Genomic DNA, 19,157 nt, shown 5'->3' with positions numbered 1-19,157 from the left:
CACTCACAGTCCCCGGGAGGCTCACCCGGACGGAAACGGAAGTGAGAGAAATGGCAAGAAGAAGGGACCGTTCGCATGCGCAGTGCGTAGTGTCTTGTAGCGCCGGGCCTAGTCTGGTTTTGGGGAGATGTTACACGTGGAGTGCTCTGTACGGAGCCGGCTGGCGGTGTGACGCGCTCCGGGGACGTTGGGACAGACCGTAGAGGCTGAAGATGTCGGTCCCGGTGGCAGGGCTCCCCCGGCGGCTGGCGCTCTCAGCCTTGGCCGGTGCTGGTCGCTTTTGCGCGTTGGGGTCTGGAGCGACGAGGTGGAGGGGCGTCCCCGCGGGGCACCGCCGGGGCTTGGCTGACCTCCAGCCGAAGCCGGTGCCCGGTCAGGGCTTCAAAGACTCAAACTCGTGGTTGTCCAAGTACCGCTCAGAGCGCAAGAGTTACATAACCAATCCGAACCTGGCCACGACCTTGGTGCGGATCCTGAAGGAAGAGGCGAAAAGCCCTGACCAGCTCTTCCTGGAGTGCAATCCAGGTGAGTCTGCCGGGGACCACCTTTGCTCGGAGTTCATCGCTCGTGCCACCTTCCGTCGACCGCCCGTGGGGGCCCGTTTAAGACATGCCCCCTTGGAGCAGCTGGGATGGTCGGTCCCGGTCGTGACACCAGGAAATATTTCCGCAGCAGTTTGCACTTCACGCAGCATTTGATAAAACGTGCTCCTAGATTTTACTGTCTCCTCAAAATACTTGCAAGTCCTTCCCCAAAGAACTTCTGTCTTTCACATACTCCTCCTAGAGATCCTAGCAGGAGGCCTAGAACGTAAGATGTATAGACTTTCTGAAAGGTGCTTTTTTTTTTTTTTTGGTAAAGATTTTGTTTTATTTCTTACGTAATCTTTATATCCAACGTGGGGCTCGAACTTATGACCAGGAGATCCAGAGTCGCGTGCTCCACCAACTGAGCCAGCCCGACACCCCTGCAAAAAGTACTTCTTTTTTTTTTTTTTTTTTTAAAGGAGCACGGCTTGTCCTGAGTCAGTTCTGTTTAGGTTTGACAGTATCTTTTCCTGGTTAGAGTCCATGAATAAGTGGTATGCTAAAGGCAACTTTGTTTGTTTTTCCTGGGACAGTAAAACATTGTGATTAAGAGGCTTTGGCTTTGACAGAATAGATTCAAAGCCAAGCAGCATCATTTATCAGTTGTGATGGTAGAGTCCAATGATTTTTACGTAATCCCCAGGTTTCCTGTGTGTAAATGAGGAGTGTAGTATCTTCTTTGGGAATGTTGTGAGGATCAGAATTAAGTAATATGTGTGAAACATCGACTCTAGTCGATATTGAGAAAAGTTGTTTCTTTTGCAAATAAACTTTTTCCTTCTGTTAATAACACTAGGTCCTGGAATCCTGACTCAAGCATTGCTTGAAAGCAAGGCCAAGGTGATTGCCCTTGAAAGTAACAGAACTTTTCTTCCACATTTGGAGGTATACTTTTAGTTTCTAAACTAATTTATTGTTCAGCTAGCTATCTTTGAGTATTTAGGGAAGGGAAAATTAAACACCCAATTTATTTTTATAGAATCACTTTGGGGGGCCTTGCTGTAAATATATTTTATCCCTCATGACTAGAACATAGCATAATTAGTATCATAGAGCTATCAGTGCTTGTTGAATGACTGAAATACTGGAGTTCTGAGACTTGTTCTCTGATTCTGTCTCTGCTGCAGACTAGTTGGGGGACTTTGAACAGTGTGTAACTTGACATCTCTAGGCTTGTTTCCTTATCTCTGGTAGGGTATCCTGTGCCTCTGCTTTCTGTGAACTTAGAATCTAGGTTAACAGGACTATGTTAACTCTGGATTTAGGGTTTCAGAGGCAAGAAAGGTTTGGTATGGTCAAATACAGTAGCATGTGGGGAAAGCATTATCCAAATGGGTTTTTCAGTGAATTCTCCTGCTTATATGGCAGACAGGTTCACATTAACAGTGAAGCAGAAATACCTTGTCTCACCGCCAGCCTCTTCCCTTCTCTTTCCTCTCCCTCCTGAGTCTCTAGATTCAGTTTAGGAAATTTGTACTTATCGTGCCAAATTCCTGAAACCACATATAATGGTATTTAAAAGTGCAGGACAAGGGGCGCCTGGGTGGCTCAATGAGTTAAGCATCTGCCTTCGCTCGGGTCATGATCCCAGGGTCCTGGGATCAAACCCCGCATTGAGCTCCCTGCTCGGAGGGGAGTCCCTCTGCCTGCCGCTCTCCTTGCTTGTGCTCTCTCAATCTCTATCAAATAAATAAATCTTCTAAAAAAGTGCAGGGTGACAACAAAAAATTATAAAAATGTCCACCAAATCCAGTTGTTTATTTTTTAAATAAAACGATGCGTGTTAGATGGTTGTTATCCTACAACTGACAGATTTGAAAAGAACTAAGGATTTTTTTTTTTTTTTTAAGATTTTATTTATTGGGGCGCCTGGGTGGCTCAGTGGGTTAAGCCGCTGCCTTCGGCTCGGGTCTGATCTCAGGGTCCTGGGATCAAGCCCCGCGTCGGGCTCTCTGCTCGGCAGGGAGCCTGCTTCCTCCTCTCTCTCTGCCTGCCTCTCTGCCTGCTTGTGATCTCTGTCTGTCAAATAAATAAATAAAATCTTTTTTTAAAATGTATTTATTCATTTGAGAGAGAGAGAGCACAAGCAGGGGGAGAGAGAGAAAGTGAGCGGAGCAGGGAGCCCAATGTGGGACTGGATCCCAGGATCCTGAGATCATGGCCTGAGCCTAAGGCAGGTGCTTTTTTTTTTTTTTTTTTTTTTTTTAAGATTTTATTTATTTGACAGAGAGATCACAAGCAGGCAGAGAGGCAGGCAGAGGGGGAGGGGGAAGCAGTCTCCCTGCTGAGCAGAGAGCCAGATGCTGGGCTCGATCCCAGGACCCTGAGATCATGACCTGAGCCGAAGGCAGAGGCTTAACCCACTGAGCCACCCAGGCGCCCCTAAGGCAGGTGCTTAACCAAGTGAGCCAATCAGGTGCCCCAGAAATTTAGGGGTTTAGCCAGATTACTTAATTGATGCTGAATCTGCTGGGATCCCAAAAAAACATGAAGAGAAAAGAACACAAAATTGAAGAAAGATCATGAAGTGTGATTTAGTCACCACAGCCATCTGCAATTTCAATTTCACCTTGGGAATTAGAAACAAAATAGTTTTTATTTTTATCTTTTTATTTATCTATTTATCTATTTATTACGATTTTATTTATTTGACAGATCACAAGTAGGCAGGGGATGGAGAGCAGGCTCCCTGCTGAGCGGAGAGCCTGATGCCGGTACTTGATCCCAGGACCTTGGGATCATGGCCTGAGCCGAAGGCAGAGGCTTTAACCCACTGAGCCACCCAGGTGCCCCTATTTTGATCTTTTTAAAAAAGGATTAGTTTTGTTTTTGAGGGGCAAGAGAGAGAGAGATCTTTACCAGGTTCCATGCCCAGCTTAGAGCCTGAGCCAGGGCTCGATCTCAAGAATCTGAGATCATGACCTGAGCCGAAATCAGACAGTTGGACACTCAACTGACTAAGCCATCCAAGTGCCCCAAGGCCTGTGTTTGAAGATTAATCTGCATGTTCACAAAACAATTAAAAAGCATTAAACTGTCTATTTACGGGCTCCTGGGTGGCTCAGTCCTTGAGCGTCTGCCTTCAGCTCAGGTCATGATCCCAGGGTCCTGGGATCAAGCCCCACATCGGTCTCCCTGCTCAGCTGGAACCTTGCTTCTTCCTCTTCCACTCCCCCTGCTTGTGTTCCTGCTCTCACTGTCTTTCTCTCTATCAAATAAATAATAAAATCTTTTTTAAAAATGTCTATTTAGTTTCTTACCAGTAACACAGTAGTTGGCTTTCTTGGAAGATCAAGATTCATGTTAATTTGAAATCCATGATTCCATGAAGAATGGAATCATTGGGGCTAGAAAGTTCATGACACGCATAGTTTCCTATAACAAATACAGGAATATTCGTCATAAATGTTTCAGAAACTGCAGAGTAAACACCAGATCAGTCTCTGATCAGATCCAGTCTTTGGTTAGAACTAAGACTGTTCCAGTTCCAGCTTTCAGCTTCTTTCTATCTCCCCATCCTCTCCCCTCAGCACTAACTTAAGTTCAGCCCTCAGGAGGTATCCACTCTTATTAACCATCATTATGACAGGGAAAAGCCATTCAGATAAGGTTTAATGTGAATTCATCTATTTGCCAGAATAAAAGAGAAATAACCATTTAAGTAGACGTTTTGTTGGGAGCCTGGGTGGCTCAGTCAGTTAAGTGTCCCAACTCTTGGTTTTGGCTTTGGTCGTGATCTCTGGGTTGTAATATCAAGCCCTGAGTAGGACTGCTCGCTCAGTGGGGAGTCAGCTTGAAGATTCTCTCTCCATTTGCCCCTCCCCCTGCTTGTATGTGTGGGTGCATGTGATGTCTCTCTCTGAAATAAATCTTTTAAAAAATGAAATAAATATAAGTCTTATGGCTGTAAATCACAGCTTTAAAGCGGTGCTCTCAGACTACAATGCTTCTAGCCACCCAGAATTTTGCTCCTAAAAACTGAAAAAATTTTCAAGGATGATGCTCAACTCAGAATTTTTGTTTAACATTAGAACCCCCACCCTCTCTAATAAAATTCGTAGGGCTCCACATGAACAGTGTTTAAAGCAGGAGCAGTTTTCCTATCTGGATGTGCTAGAGATAAGTTTTCAAATTGTGTTCTGTAATAATAAATCATGATATATTCCTTTTTGGAAATGAGAACTACTGTTGCAGAAAGAGCTGTGCATGTTCAGTTGAAGAGCCCTCAGCTTTTGTGGCAAATGGTGTGGTATTTCAGCAGAGATAGAACTCAGTCTTTTCAAGTCAGGCTGAATGTCAGCCTTAGCCATCACGGCTACCTTCAGGACCCTTGGGCAATTAAGTAATTTAATCTGTTTGACCTTGGTTTTTCTCATATATAAAATAGAGACATTAATGCCCACTGGTAAAGGATCTTGTTGCAATTTGTTTTCATTTTAAACATTTTATTTATTTTAGAGGGAGTGGGGGTGGTGGGGGAGGGGCAGAGGACAAGGGAGAGAGAATCACAAGCAGACTCCTGGCTGTGCATGGAGCCCAATGTGGGGCTCGATCTCATGACCCAGAGATCATGACCTGAGCCCTAATCAAGAGCATGCTTGATCAACTGTGCCACCCAGGTGCCCCTCTTGCTGCAATTTAAATAAGATGAACTGTGCTTCCTGGTTTGTTTGTTTTTGTTTTTTTAATTTTGTTTTTATTTATTTATTTGACAGAGAGAGTGAGAGAGCACAAGCAGGGGGAGCAGAGGGAGAGGGAGAAGCAGACACCCCTCTTAGCAGGGAGCCCAATGTGGGACTTGATCCCAGGACCCTGAGATCATGACCTGAGCAAAGGCAGACGCCCAACCATCTGAGCCACCCTGTTGCCCTGTGCTTCCTGGGTTTGAATCCTAAATGCAGTTGGGTTTTTAAATGTGATTTCACTATTATTATAGAACTAAATTATTCTGGAGTTCTGGCTGTTATATCACTTTTCCCATTATTGCATGGTACATAACGGGTGCAAAAATAAAAAATACTTTCAGAATAGGAGTGGGACAAAGTCTGAATGTATACATTCCTTTTACATTTCTATCAAGCCAAAATTCATTAGCTTTTCTTAGTTACAAAGATTAAAATAGGACTCTTGAATAACTTCTGAGGTTATTCTGTTGCTATCCAAACAGAACAATTTGTAAGAATTTCAAGATAAGCATCAAGTGAGTGTTCTTTTTCTGTAGCTATCATAACACCACACTCTGGTTCTCTTCTGTACATTTTTGGCTTATTCCCAGCTTTTCGTGAGACTCTGGAGTTACTCTATCCTCAGGCCTCATCTTCTGTGCTTCTCTTTAGGGGATCTCATCTGTACCCCTGGCTTTAATAACCTCCAACAAGCAAAATTTTTACCAATTTATAACTTTACCCTGGACTACTCCACTAATCTTCCTGTTCAGGTCTACAGCTTCCCACCTGGCATCTCCACTTCCTATTCTCTGGTTCATGTAAGAAGAATCTCAAACTTCACAGGACCAAAAGTACCTGATTTCTACCCAAGTCTGTTCCTTCCCTGGTCTTTCTCAAGGCTCTCCATAAAAATGATTAGAATTTACTAGATTTAGAAATAAAATAAGATTTATAGGTTGAAATCAAACACTTAAGGAAAATTAGGTTTTTGGAGCACCTGGGTGGCTGTTGGTGAAGCCTCTGCCTGCTTCTCAGGTCGTGATTCTGGGAGTCCTGAGATAGAGCCCAGCTTTGGGCTCCCTGCTCAGCGGGGAGTCTGTTTCTCCCTCTCCCTCTGCCCCTACCCCCACCCCCACTCATGAGCATGCACTCTCTTTCAAATAAATACATACAATCTTTTTAAAAAATAGACATTAAAAATAAAAATTGGGGGCGCCTGGGTGGCTCAGTAGGTTAAGCCGCTGCCTTCAGCTCAGGTCATGATCTCAGGGTCCTGGGATCGAGTCCCGCATCGGGCTCTCTGCTCAGCAGGGAGCCTGCTTCCCCCTCTCTCTCTCTCTCTTTCTCTCTCTCTGCCTGCCTCTCCATCTACTGTCAAATAAATAAATTCTTAAAAAAAATAAATAAATAAAAAATAAAAATAAAAAAATAAAAATTGGGTTTTTTATTTCATAACTTTAAGTTGCAAATTCTTTTTTTTTTTTTTATTTGAGAGAGAGACAGTGAGAGAGAGTATGAGCAAGGAGAAGGTCAGAGAAGCAGACTCCCTGTGGAGCTGGGAGCCCAATGTGGGACTTGATCCCGGGACTCCAGGACCACGACCTGAGCCGAAAGCAGTCGCTTAACCAACTGAGCCACCCAGGCACCCTAAGTTGCAAATTCTTGAAACCTCGATATATACCAATAGAATTTTCTGTGCATGAGAATCTCAGAATGCATTTTAAGTCCCATTGACCTCTTCTGTTTGTTTGTTTGTTTGTTTGTTTATTGTGACTTCAAATTATGTTTATGGAGTCTTGTCGCTAACCCTTGCTCTCATTACTAAGATGTCCAGTGCTACAACAGAATGAGCACATCAGGGCAGTGAAAAGATGGAGGTATATCGGACCTCTTTTATGGCAGACAAGGAGCTTTCCTTCCGTATTTGCTTCTGTCTTTAGAAAACATAAATGAAAAATAAAGGGGAAAAGGGAAAGTGACCTACAAGATGAGTATAGCCAGGTTCATCTGGTAAAGGACTAATTAAACTCTTCTAGTAAAAACAGGACTGTTAGCATTTCACTTTAATATTTTTATCGTTTTGAGGGCACCTGGGTGGCTCGGTGGATCAAAGCCTCTGCCTTCTGCTCAGGTCATGATACCAGGGTCCTGAGATCAAGCTCTATATCGGACTCTGCTCGGCGGGGAGCCTGCTTCCTCCTTTCTCTGCCTGCCTCTCTGCCTACTTGTGATCTCTGTCAAATAAATAAAGAAAATCTTAAAAAAAAAAAATTTTTTTTATAATTTTTTTTCCCCTCTACTCCGAAGCATCTGGCCACAGCCAGCAGATGTTGCGGCTCTCTGCCTGGGCCCAGGTGTGGTCTCGCAGTCTCCGCTGATACTCCAGGCGGCTGCCACTAAGCAACCAGATTAGTGTGAGGACGCTTTCTGAGTAGCTGAAGCCACTGAGAAAAAGTAGAGAAAGTGAGAGGATAAGTGAGAATTTGTTGAAGGTTTTTTGGCTTGGGGGCTTTTTCTCAGTAATATTGTACTTTGATTGCTTTTCAGGCATTAATTAAGTTCTCTTAACTCTTAAGTTTTAGGATAAAGTTTTTGAAGTAGATCTTTGGGTGGGTACAAAGTCTCCCTAACACTGACAGTTTTAAACCTGTTATCTCTGTCTCTCTTCAGTCCCTGCAGAAAGAGATGAATGGAAAACTAGAAGTGGTCTACTGTGACTTCTTTAAAATGGACCCTAGAAATTTTGGAATAGTAAAACCTCCCATTATGATTTCAGAAACGCTTTTTCGGCATTTGGGAATAGAAGCAGTTCCTTGGTCAAAAGGTAATGCGTCCTGCCTGGGTGGTAGAGTGTGTGGACAGGTGCTCTCAGGTGACTGTGGTTTTCGCCTCACGTAGACTGAATCCGAGCAGTTCCATGGATGGCCATGGAAGATGCCGAGGCGTCATTTTAGTTGATTTTATATAGCTTGTAGAGTTAGTCTGACTCAATAAAATACGATCTTAGGAAAAATTTTAACAATTTACTCGAATATTTTTGCTTGTATTCCTAACAGATACCCCATTAAGAGTAGTTGGAATCTTCCCATCAAAAAATGAGAAAAAGATACTTTGGAAACTTTTATATGACCTGTATTCTTCTACTTCTATATTTAGTTATGGACGAGTAGAACTAAATATGTTTATTACTGAAAAAGAATATGAGGTATGTTATTACGAGTACTTGATGTACTTGTTTTGGAAGAGTTTTGTGATCTGTCTCTGAGTGGTGTTAATCTGAATGACTTTAATTTGAGCTCATGGCATTTGAGAGTATTAAGATGGATTTTAAATTTTGTAGAGCATTTTTTAGATTCGAGGTTTTTTGTGGTTAAATACACATGACATATTTACTGTTTTAACCATTTTTAAGTGTACAGTTCCATGGCATTAAGTTCACATTGTCATAAAGTGTACCACCATCTATCTCCTCAGCACATTTTTACCATCCCATACCGAATTAAGCATTACTCCTCACCCTGAACCTCTGGTAAACGTTGTCCTACTTTCTGTCTCAATGACTTTGACTATTCTAAGTACTTCAGCATAGGTGGAATCATAGAGTATTGTAGTTAGTGTCTGACTGACTTCATTTAGCATAAAGCCTTTATGGTTCATCCAGGTCAAAGCATGTGTCAGAATTTCATTTTCTTTTTAAGGCTGAAAAATACACCATTGCATACGTGCATGTGTGTGTGTGTTTGTGTACATTTATTTATTTGTTACACACAAACATATACACATAGATACATACACCCACCATCTTTTCTTTATCCATTCATCTGTCAATGGACATTTGAGTTGCTTCTACTTTATTGTTGTGGTGAATGATGCTGCCATGAGCTTTGGTGTACAAATACCTCTTCCCAGGGGAGCCTGGGTGGCTCAGTGGGTTAAGCTGCTGCCTTCGGCTCAGGTCATGATCTCAGGGTCCTGGGATCGAGTCCCACATCGGGCTTTCTGCTCAGCAGGGAGCCTGCTTCCTCCTCTCTCTCTCCTGCCTGTCTATCTACTTGTGATCTCTCTCTGTCAAATAAATAAATAAAATCTTTAAAAAAAAATAAAGAAATAAAAAAGAAGTTATTTCTATATTCTCAGTATTAACCCATGCTCAGATATGTGATTTGCATATATTTTTTCCCTGTTTATGAGTTGCTGTTTCACACTGTTGTGTCCTTTGAGTCCCAAAGTTTTTAATTTTGATGAAGTCCAGTTTGTCTATTTTTTCTTTTTGTTGCCTGTGCTTTTGGTGTCATAGCTAAGAAGTCACTGTCAAATCCAATGTCATGAAGCCTTTTTTTCTTACGTTTCCTTCTAAGAGTTTTATAATTTCAGCTTTTATATTCTGGTCTTTGATCCATCTTGAATTACTTTTTTTTAATGGTGTTGGGTAGGGGTCCAACTTCATTCTTTTGCATATGGGTATCCAGTTTTCCCAGCATCTTTCGTTGGAAAGACTGTCCCCCATCAAATGGCCTTGGTACCCTTGTCAAAACATCATTAGTCATACACATGAGGGTCTGTTTCTGGGTGTTCTATTTCATTGCATTAGGCTATTCAGTATCTCTTGAGATTCCATATGAATTTTAGGATGGATTTTCCTATTTCTGTGGAAAAAAACATTGTTGGAATTTTGATATGGATTGCATTGACTCTGTCGATCACTTTGGGTAGTACTGACACTTAAACATTGGTCAGTCTTCCAATCTGAACACAGGTTGTTTTCCATTTGTGTTTAATATTTTTCTTTGGTGTTTTGTAGTTTTCAGTGTACAAGTCTTTCTCCTCCTTGTTTTAATTGATTGCTAAGTATTTTACTCTTTTGGATGTTGTTATAAATGGAGTTGTTTCCTCAATTTTACTTTTTAGATTATTCATTGTTAGTGTATAGAAATATGATTGACTTTTGTGTGATTTTTATATCCTTCAACTTTGCTGATTTCATGTATTTTAACAGGGATATTTAGAGTTTTTTAGACTCTACTCTCTGAAATTAAAGAGCCTTCTGAAGTTCTTTATAAAATGTCTTGAGAGTAATGTTTCTTTTCTGCTCAGAATGCTTCACATTTATCAATCTTCTAATCCGTGGTAACATGAGATGCTCCTGTGTATGTAGGAGTTATGGGTTAGGGTAGTGGAGGTGATTTACTCACCAAGACTCAGTAAAGAAATAGTGACTGTCCGTGGAAAGCATCAGGGGACTCAGAACCTTGAGGCTGTACATACATTACATACATGAAGGATTGCGAGAAGAGGTGCCTGGGTGGCTCAGGCAGTTAAGTATCTGCTTTCAGCTCTGGGATCGAGCCCCAAATAGGACTCCCTGCTCGGTGGGGAGCCTGCTTCTCCCTCTCCCTCTGCCTGCCACTCCCACTGCTTGTGCATGCTCTCTCTCTGCCAAATAAATAAATAAAATATTAAAAAAAAAAAAAGATTGCAAGAAGAGAATATCTTGCTACTGGGGAAATGTTTTAGTGCTGTCTTTACCATGGACCTTTTCATGTGTCATTTTTACTGTCCTGTCCTGTTTTCATTCACTGTGGAAACTCATTCACAGTGGAAACTGCTCGTCCTTCAGGTGTCAGCCTGAATAATTCTTGACTCAAAATTTACTAGCCCACTTGATACATACTTCTGACCCACACTTGTCCTTCTCCAGAGTCATTGTACATTTTTGTTTCATTTTTTTTCTTTAATAAGATTTTGCCCTGGGGGGTTTGGCTAAAGGAAATCAGTCTCACATACATTATATTTTAAGTGTACATGATGATATATTTCTGTATGGAAGTTTAAAAAGATTTTCTCTTCTTTGAAATGGTTACGGTTAAGATTTTCAATTCAAATTTTCTTTAATTTCTAAATACTATTAAGATATGACTTTTAAGATTCAGAATTATGTTTTGATTGCTTATGGTTATGTAAACATGTAACTTCTATTTTCCTTTTACTAGAAACTGGTGGCAAATCCCCAAAATCCACACTTGTATCAAGCATTAAGTGTGCTCTGGCAAGTAGCTTGTAATATTAAGCTTCTGCATGTGGTGAGTAAAATCCTTCTGAATTGCAAAAGAGAACTTGATTTTTATCTTTTATTATTTATTTTTTAAATTTTATTTTATTTAAATTCAGTTAATAAACTTAGAATGTATTACCAGTTTCAGAGGTAGAGTTCAGTGATTCTTCAGTTATATAAAACACCCAGTGCTCATTACATCACGTGTCTTCCTTAATGACCATCACCCAGTTACCCCAACCCCCCAGCCCCTGAACTTAATTGTTTTTTAAAGAAGCTATATTTTTGTGACCAGGAAATGGAGAAAAATGAAAAATTAATTTTATTATTTTCCCCAGCTGTTGAAGATAATAGAGTAAGGTAACTTGGTGCTTATGTTTTTGTCACAAATGTTTATATTTTTCTCTGATTATAAAATTAATATATGCTCATTATAAAAATTTAAGACAAGAAAGAAAGAGAGAGGGAAAGAAGAAAAGAATTTTAAAGACTCATCACTACAATTCCACCACCCAGACGTCACTATTGACATTTGTGGCCTATTTGTAGCCTTTTATTTTTCCTGTGTTTTTTGTTTTGTTTTCTTTTCTTTAAATAGTAAAGATTATATTATTTTGTATCTTATTTTTCTTCACTTAATAGCTAATACAAGGGTTTTTTTCCTCTTATCACTAGACATTTTTCCTAAGTTTTCAGTGGCCAGTTACGAACCTCATTATAGGGGCACCCGGGTAGCTCAGTCATTAAGCGTCTGCCTTTGGCTCAGGTCATGATCCCAGAGTCCTGGGATTGAGCACTGTATCGGGCTCCCATCTCAGGAGAAAGTCTGCTTCTCCCTCTCCCACTCCTCCTGCTTGTGTTCCCTCTCTCGCTGTGTCGCTGTCAAATAAATAAATAAAATATTTTAAAAATTAATTAATCAACTAATTAATTAATTCATCATGTGTATCTCCATGTAGTCCCTTCAGTGTTGTTGTCCAGAAGCCAGTTAAGCCCCTCAGTGTGCATACTTAGTCATTATAATGTTACTCATTTAATCTTAGTTTTTGTTCCAATTCTATTTTTTCCTCCAATGCATGAGGTTCTTAGATTGAGTCTCTGTTCCTTGTCCTTAGTATGTGTTATGCCTATACTGTTTTTCCTGTATTCCCAGATCTTTTCACATTTGTGTTCACAACACTGACCCTGCATTTGTACGATGTAACGTTGGTACTGCCATGCTTGGTGTCCCTCATCTTTTATTACCTCAGTGATCTCTCATTCTGTTGCTTTTTATCTGGGCCTCCCTCCTCTCCTTATCGGCTAGTTTCTTCATAAAGGACTCCTGAGGACTTTAGCTTTCTGGAGAGTCTTCTCTTTTTTTGTTCTGTAGTATTTATTTTCAAAGGCCCAGTGTTGACTTTTGCCATTCATTAATGTCAGTGTTGATTTGATGGCCCCTAATCTGATTATGAAAATATGGAAATCTTAGCTGTTAAGCCAACTTAAGGATCTATTTGTGTAATTATATTAAGGATGATACTCTCTAAGTAAGTAAGAGATCAGCAATGTCAGGATAGCCCTTTGATTCTCCTCTACTTATCTTAAAAAAAAGAGGAAGTGACATCTGGGTGGCTAAGTGGGTTGTGCCTCTGCCATCCGCTCAGATCGTAATCTCAGGGTCCTGGGATTGAGCCCCGCATTGGGATCTCTTCTCCGCAGAGAGCCTCCTTGCCCCACCCCCGCTGCCTGCTTCTCTGCCTACTTGTGATCTCCCTCTGTCAGAGAAAAAGAGAAAGAAGAGGAAAGTTTATGATTTAACTATCCCATGTTGTTTTTCTTAAGTCCAGTTAGAATGGTGACTTGAATTTAATTCATTCTGTTGTTTAGAGGCAGTAATAATTCAGGGCACTTTGAAGAGAACTAAAATGTTTTTGGTTTTGTTTACCTTCCCTCAAGGAGCCTTGGTCCTCGTTTGGCGTATACCGCCACAGTGGGGGACAGAAAAAGGTGAAGAATAAGGTAAGAATGAATACCCTTTTCTTTTCCCTCTAAATGGAACATCCTGTTTTGTTTTGTTTTTTTTAAGATTGTCTGGTATTCTGTATTTATTTAAATATTTACTTTAACAATATTTGGAAATGTTCTTTCAAACCTACCTTACTGGGGCGCCTGGGTGGCTCAGTGGGTTGAGGCCTCTGCCTTCGGATCGGGTTGTGATCTCAGGGTCCTGGGATCGAGCCCCACGTTGGGCTCTCTGCTCAGCGTGAAGCCTGCTTCCCTCCTCTCTCTGCCTGCCTCTCTGCCTACTTGTGATTTCTCTCTGTCAAATAAATAAATAAATAAATTCTTTAAAAAAAAAAAAAACCTACCTTACTGCTTTTAATAAATTCAAATTATTTTGGAGGAGAATTGTAATTTTCAGCTGATTATTCAGCAGATACTAGAGTAATAGGCACAAACAGAATTTGACTTCCATCTCTATCTTTTAAAATGAGGATACATCCCAAGTTTGGAAAATACAGTCATCTAATACAATGTTCATCTAATTTGATAAACTAAAGAAGTAATTTTAAAAGTCAGAGGTGTGTCGTATTATTGTTTATAATGATTGTGTTCATAAACCGGTATGTCTTATTTCTTACCCAGAGGTTGAGGCTTTTGTTTGTGTTTTCCCCTTTTTATAGAACCAAAGTGATGATATTATAAAGTGATCTTCTGTTTACTTTATATCAGGGGGACTTGTAGCAAAATTGGAATGAAGTAGCTGAATTTTAAAAAACAATCCAAAGTTTAACTTCAGTCTGAAAGGCCCCATTTGCCTACTTACTTCAGTTTTTATTCTCATTCTTGCCACTGAAAGAAAAAAAAGAAAGCGATCGATTTAAAATCGACTGACTTTTCAGTGGTCATTGTTGTGATCACTGAGGTTTTAGCTCTGTTTCACTCTCCATAAGCATATTTTTGTAGCGTCACAAAATAGAATCAGAGTAATTTATTTTGGCTTAAGTCCATTAGGAACTTATCCAAATGTCCGCAAAGTAAAAATTCCTATATATCACAAACTATCATTTTTTCACTGACGAGAGCAAAAACTAAAAAAGCTTTTTTTGGCTAACTTAAACATACAGAATTCTTTTTTTTTTAAAGGTTTTATTTATTTATTTGACAGAGAGGATCACAAGTAGGCAGAGAGGCAGGCAGAGAGAGAGAAGGAAGCAGGCTTCCTGCCGAGCAGAGAACCCGACGCGGGGCTCGATCCCAGGACCCTGAGGTCATGACCTGAGCCGAAGGCAGAGGCTTAACCCACTGAGTCACCCAGGTGCCCAAACATACAGACTTTAGGGGTGAAAGGAAGATAAGCAGACGCCATGTTTCCTGAGAGAATTGGATTCAGATGTTCCACCTGTGTCTCTGATACCAGCATGCTCTTAATTGCTGCAGAGTCACTTTGAGACATTTAACAGTTTTCAGAGCACGTTATTCTTATTTCCATCCAAGTTGTTTGGGATTTTCCACATTTTGGAAGCCATATTTTTATCAGTGGAACTTTTTTCCTAAGCTACAAATAGCCATCCATTTAACACCAAGCCAGGGTTTCTTCCCTATTTATCAAGTTGTTACCTGTAACTACAAAGCTATCCACCAGTTTCCCTTTTTTTTAATTAATTAGTTAATTTTTAAATAACTGGGGTTGCCCAACCTGGGGCTTGCACTCACAACCCCAAAGAATTGCATGCTCTACCAACTGAGCCTGCCAAGTACCCCCTGCCAGCTTGCTTTTTGAAGTCACCTTCAAAACTCTTATTAACAACAACATATAACACTTTATGGTGTGAGGTTATCTCCCTCTCTAATTAAGAATTACTAAATATTTTTTGAATTTCATTATCTTCCTTTTATTTTTTTTTTAAACTAATTCCTTCAACTGTAAGCATCCAAAACTAGAAACGAAAATTATTGAGAGTTTCCTTTTCAGGCAATAGGTCTTCCACAAAGAGTATATATACTAAAAAAAGTGTACGTACATACATATGTGTGTGTATATGATGTTAGAGAAGTAAATAAGGGATCACTAGCTAATATATGAGATTTCCAAAGGACTTAACGTAAGGCCTCTGTGCTTTCTGAGGGGTAATTTCTGAGGGAAAAGACATCTTAACCTTACATTAAGGCATGTGCTTTTTAAAGAAATCCAAATATGGTATACTAGAGCAGGTTGGCTGATTTTCTCAGTAAAAGGCCAAGCAGCAAATGTTTTATGCTTTATAGCCCACATAATAGCCTCTGTCTTATTCTTTGTTTTTGCTTTTTGTTTTTCTTTTGTTTTTCTTTTTTTTTCTTTAAACAATGATTTACAAAGGTAAAAACCATTCTTAGATCCAAACTATACAAAAACAGGCAGGCCATGAACCATAGTTCGTAACCCCATAGTTTTTTAAATATCCAAGGGAAAATTATAAGTCAATAATGCCTTTTTATCCTTAGGATCTGGTGTTGTGTCTCAAATATAGAAGAAATTCCATACGTGTTAGTGTACTGGTTAGGATTTGATTTTACCCTTCTTCAAAGGTAATAAGCTGTTACTCTTCCATGGATACTGCCCACAGATAGACTCCTGGATAACACAAAGGACTTTACTGTCCCCACCTCCCATGGGGTAACATGATGTTCCTCAGTACATGCTGGGGCTTGCATTGAAGCTCTGAAACACAGAGCTGGGAGAATCCACTTCTTTTATAGCAAACATGAAGCATGCTTCTCTTTGTCCTGGATAGAGCCATTATCTCACCCCTCACGGTGGCCTGCAGCAGACAACCCAGAGAAACTGCCCAGGTGAACAGTGCTTAGGGCCTTGCATTCTAGGCACACCCAGCAAGAGTGTACAGGAGTGCTCAGAGTGTATGGTAATTGTCCCTTCCAACAACTAGCTTGAATGAGTAAGCGAACCCCCTATTGCTCTGGTAGTATTTTATGACTAACACTATTTTCTTCTCTTTCCAGAATCCATTAGCACAAACAGATAAACAAGTAGAAGAAAACATGTGTTTAATTCAACTGACTCCTCTTGAGAATTTATTTACAGAAAATTTAACATCTGTTAACTATGATATATTTTTTCACATGTTAAAGCAGTGTTTTATGAAGCGCAATTTCAGACTAATGGACCATCTACAGTAAGTAAAAAGAATAAAAGCAAGTATAAAAGCAATTTAATAGAAGAATCATACTTTCATGTTAAAGGTCTATCTTCTGGATCTTGTATATATCTTAAGTAACAGAGTCAGGTACCATGTTTCCACTCATCTGTTTCTTCACAACACTTCCTTCCCCGGTGCATATTTTAAGAAAAATAAAATTCAGTTTTCCATATATTCCTATATTCTTGATATTTTCATTTTCATTTAAATAGGCTATTTTAAATGAAAATATCAAGAACATAGGAAATTGGGACACTTGGGTGGCTCAGTCAGTTGAGCTGACTCGATTTCAGCTCAGGTCTTGATCTTGGGGTTGTGAGTTCAAGCTCTACCTGGAGCCTACCTTAAAAAAAATGACTATAGGGGCGCCTGGGTGGCTCAGTGGGTTAAGTCGCTGCCTTCGGCTCAGGTCATGACCTCGGGGACATGGGATCGAGCCCCACATCGGGCTCTCTGCTCAGCAGGGAGCCTGCTTCCTCCTCTCTCTCTGTCTGCCTCTGCCTGCTTGTGTTCTCCGTCTGTCAAATAATAAATAAAAGCTTTAAAAAAAAAAAAAGACTATAGGAAATTAAGCAGTAAATAGGTAAAATGTGGTGAAAAATTGTTTAAAATTCCCTTGATGATCTCTGAATTAAAAGCATGTTTACACCTGTCACCAGGATTCCATTCAAAATCAAAAGATATTGGAAATAGTTTCCACCAACATATGAAACTTGTTCAGTTGTTATTGTCAGAGGCTCACTGATGGTTTCTTGCCAGGCTAATAAATAAGGCAGTTTTCTGCTTTATAATTTATTCACCAGTAATTATTACATGAAGAGGTAAGAACTGTTCCATCTTCGAAATCTGCTGGATTCCAGTTTCTGCTGTTTGTACTTACTGAACTATTCCATGGACCTAAATGGAGTTAAATTGTTTTTGCAAAGAGAGTTAACAGATGAAAGAGGTAGGCAGAATATTTTCGAAGGGCAATATTAGACTAGAATGTTGTTTTAGAATTGAGAATATGTTAAAGCCCAAATTAGCTTTTTTCGTGACCGGTAAGCCGTGAAACTTTAGAAATGATAATAAAAGCTATACATAATTTGCAAGCTCTTAAAACAAATAAGATTAATTATATATCCATAACTTCTACATTTTATCTTTTTTTTTTTAAAGATTTTTATTTATTTATTTGACAGAGATCACAAGTAGGCAGAGAAGCAGGCAGAGAGAGAGGAGGAAGCAGGTTCTCTGCTGAGCAGAGAGCCTGATGCGGGGCTTGATTCCAGGACTCTGGGATCATGACGTAAGCCGAAGGCAGAGGCTTTAACCCACTGAGCCACCCATGCGCCCCTAAGTTAAGCATTTTAAATGGGGCATAGAAACCATCTCTACCAATATTTACTGCGATTATAAAAAGGAATTAAGCAGATTTACTTTGTGTTTCGTTTGCAGGTTATTGAGTCCAGTTAATGCAACGGCTATATTGAAGGAAATGGGGAAACATGGAGACATGAAAATAACAGATCTGTACCCTCAAGACTTTAAACAGCTTTTTGAAACTATAGAGTATTTCAGAGAATCTTGTAGGTGGCTATTCGATGATTGTATGGAAGAAATGATCGTGTAGGGTACTTGACTGCCCACACATTAGCTGGAGCCATTGATTTATTTGGAAGTTATGGCACAGATGGGAGAGAACTAAGTTTGAAAAGCTTCCAGTCTTTCAACAGAAGATAACTATTCTTGTTTTGCAGATTGGGCAGGTAATTTCTTTTGAAGGTGATACTTTTAGCAAATTAGATAAAACCATGGCTGCTATTTCATTCACAAAAAATAAAATGAAACTTCTTTTAATTGTGGATTTGATTAGATTGCATTTGTTTTGTTTTAAATTCCTATCAACTGTGAACATACTGCTAGTTGTAGAATATTGCCAGATAAAACTTAGTTTTAAAAAATCCCTTTGGCCAAGGGTGTTTGGCTGGCTCAGTCAGTAGTGTGACTTGATCTCAGGGTTGTGAGTTTAAGCCCCACGTTGGGTGTAGAGCTTACTTTAAAAAAGAAAATCCCTTTGTCCAAATACCTTACATTGAATTAACTTAAATATTCCACTTTCACTGTTGATTTTTGCTTCCTCCTGGAGGGCAAAAGAATTTGTACATTGTTAAGCTTAGAAAGTAAATTAAAATGGTTTTAAGCAGTTTGTTTATTTTTCAGGTTGTTCAATTATATTGTCAAATACTGTACAATAAAATTATTTCAATTTTAATATGGGTTATACTTTTTAAAAATTAAAATATTTTAAGTAATAAGATATTGTGTTTTGTTGGTCTCTAATGAAATACTATTGAATCTAAGTTATTCACTTTAAATTCTGTTGTGTACAGTCAATGTGCTTTTTTTAGTGAGTAACTCGATTTGTTTTATTCGAAAGTTGCTTAAATTTTTGTTCTCAAGAAAGTTCATCTGCGTTAGACCTTTACATGAACCTAAATGGAATTAAGAATGTTTTCTTAGGGGCTCTTGGGTGGCTCAATGGGTTAAGCCGCTGCCTTCGGCTCAGGTCATGATCTCAGGGTCCTGGGATCGAGTCCCGCATTGGGTTCTCTGCTCAGCAGGAAGCCTGCTTCTCTCTCTCTCTCTCTGTCTACTTGTGGTCTCTCTCAGTCAAACAAATAAATAAATC

The 19,157-nt window shown here is 39.8% G+C and overlaps 1 protein-coding gene across 1 annotated transcript; it reads left to right on the top strand.

Moving 5' to 3' along the window:
* Positions 1-57: 57 nt before the first annotated feature.
* On the top strand, positions 58-18,740 carry TFB2M (transcription factor B2, mitochondrial). Its single transcript, XM_004756809.3, has 8 exons — positions 58-525; positions 1,384-1,472; positions 7,925-8,078; positions 8,311-8,459; positions 11,245-11,334; positions 13,245-13,307; positions 16,290-16,462; positions 17,924-18,740. Exons 1-8 carry the CDS (start codon positions 213-215, stop codon positions 18,096-18,098), a joined length of 1,206 nt encoding a protein of 401 aa, XP_004756866.1. The 5' UTR covers positions 58-212; the 3' UTR covers positions 18,099-18,740.
* Positions 18,741-19,157: the final 417 nt, after the last annotated feature.

Source organism: Mustela putorius, unplaced genomic scaffold (assembly GCF_011764305.1).
Source record: "Mustela putorius furo isolate JIRA1106 unplaced genomic scaffold, ASM1176430v1.1 tig00000785_pilon_pilon_pilon, whole genome shotgun sequence".
Taxonomy (NCBI): Eukaryota; Metazoa; Chordata; class Mammalia; order Carnivora; family Mustelidae; genus Mustela; species Mustela putorius.
The sequence above is the reverse complement of the archived record's forward strand: the minus strand, read 5'-3'. Positions and strand labels throughout refer to the sequence as shown.

Coding starts and splice junctions, on each gene's coding strand:
- TFB2M (XM_004756809.3), top strand. CDS start 213: ATGTCGGTCCCGGTGGCAGGGCTCCCCCGGCGGCTGGCGCTCTCAGCC. Junction 13,308..16,289: donor AGAAAAAGGTGAAGAATAAG/GTAAGAATGAAT, acceptor TTCTCTTTCCAG/AATCCATTAGCACAAACAGA. Junction 16,463..17,923: donor AGACTAATGGACCATCTACA/GTAAGTAAAAAG, acceptor TTTCGTTTGCAG/GTTATTGAGTCCAGTTAATG.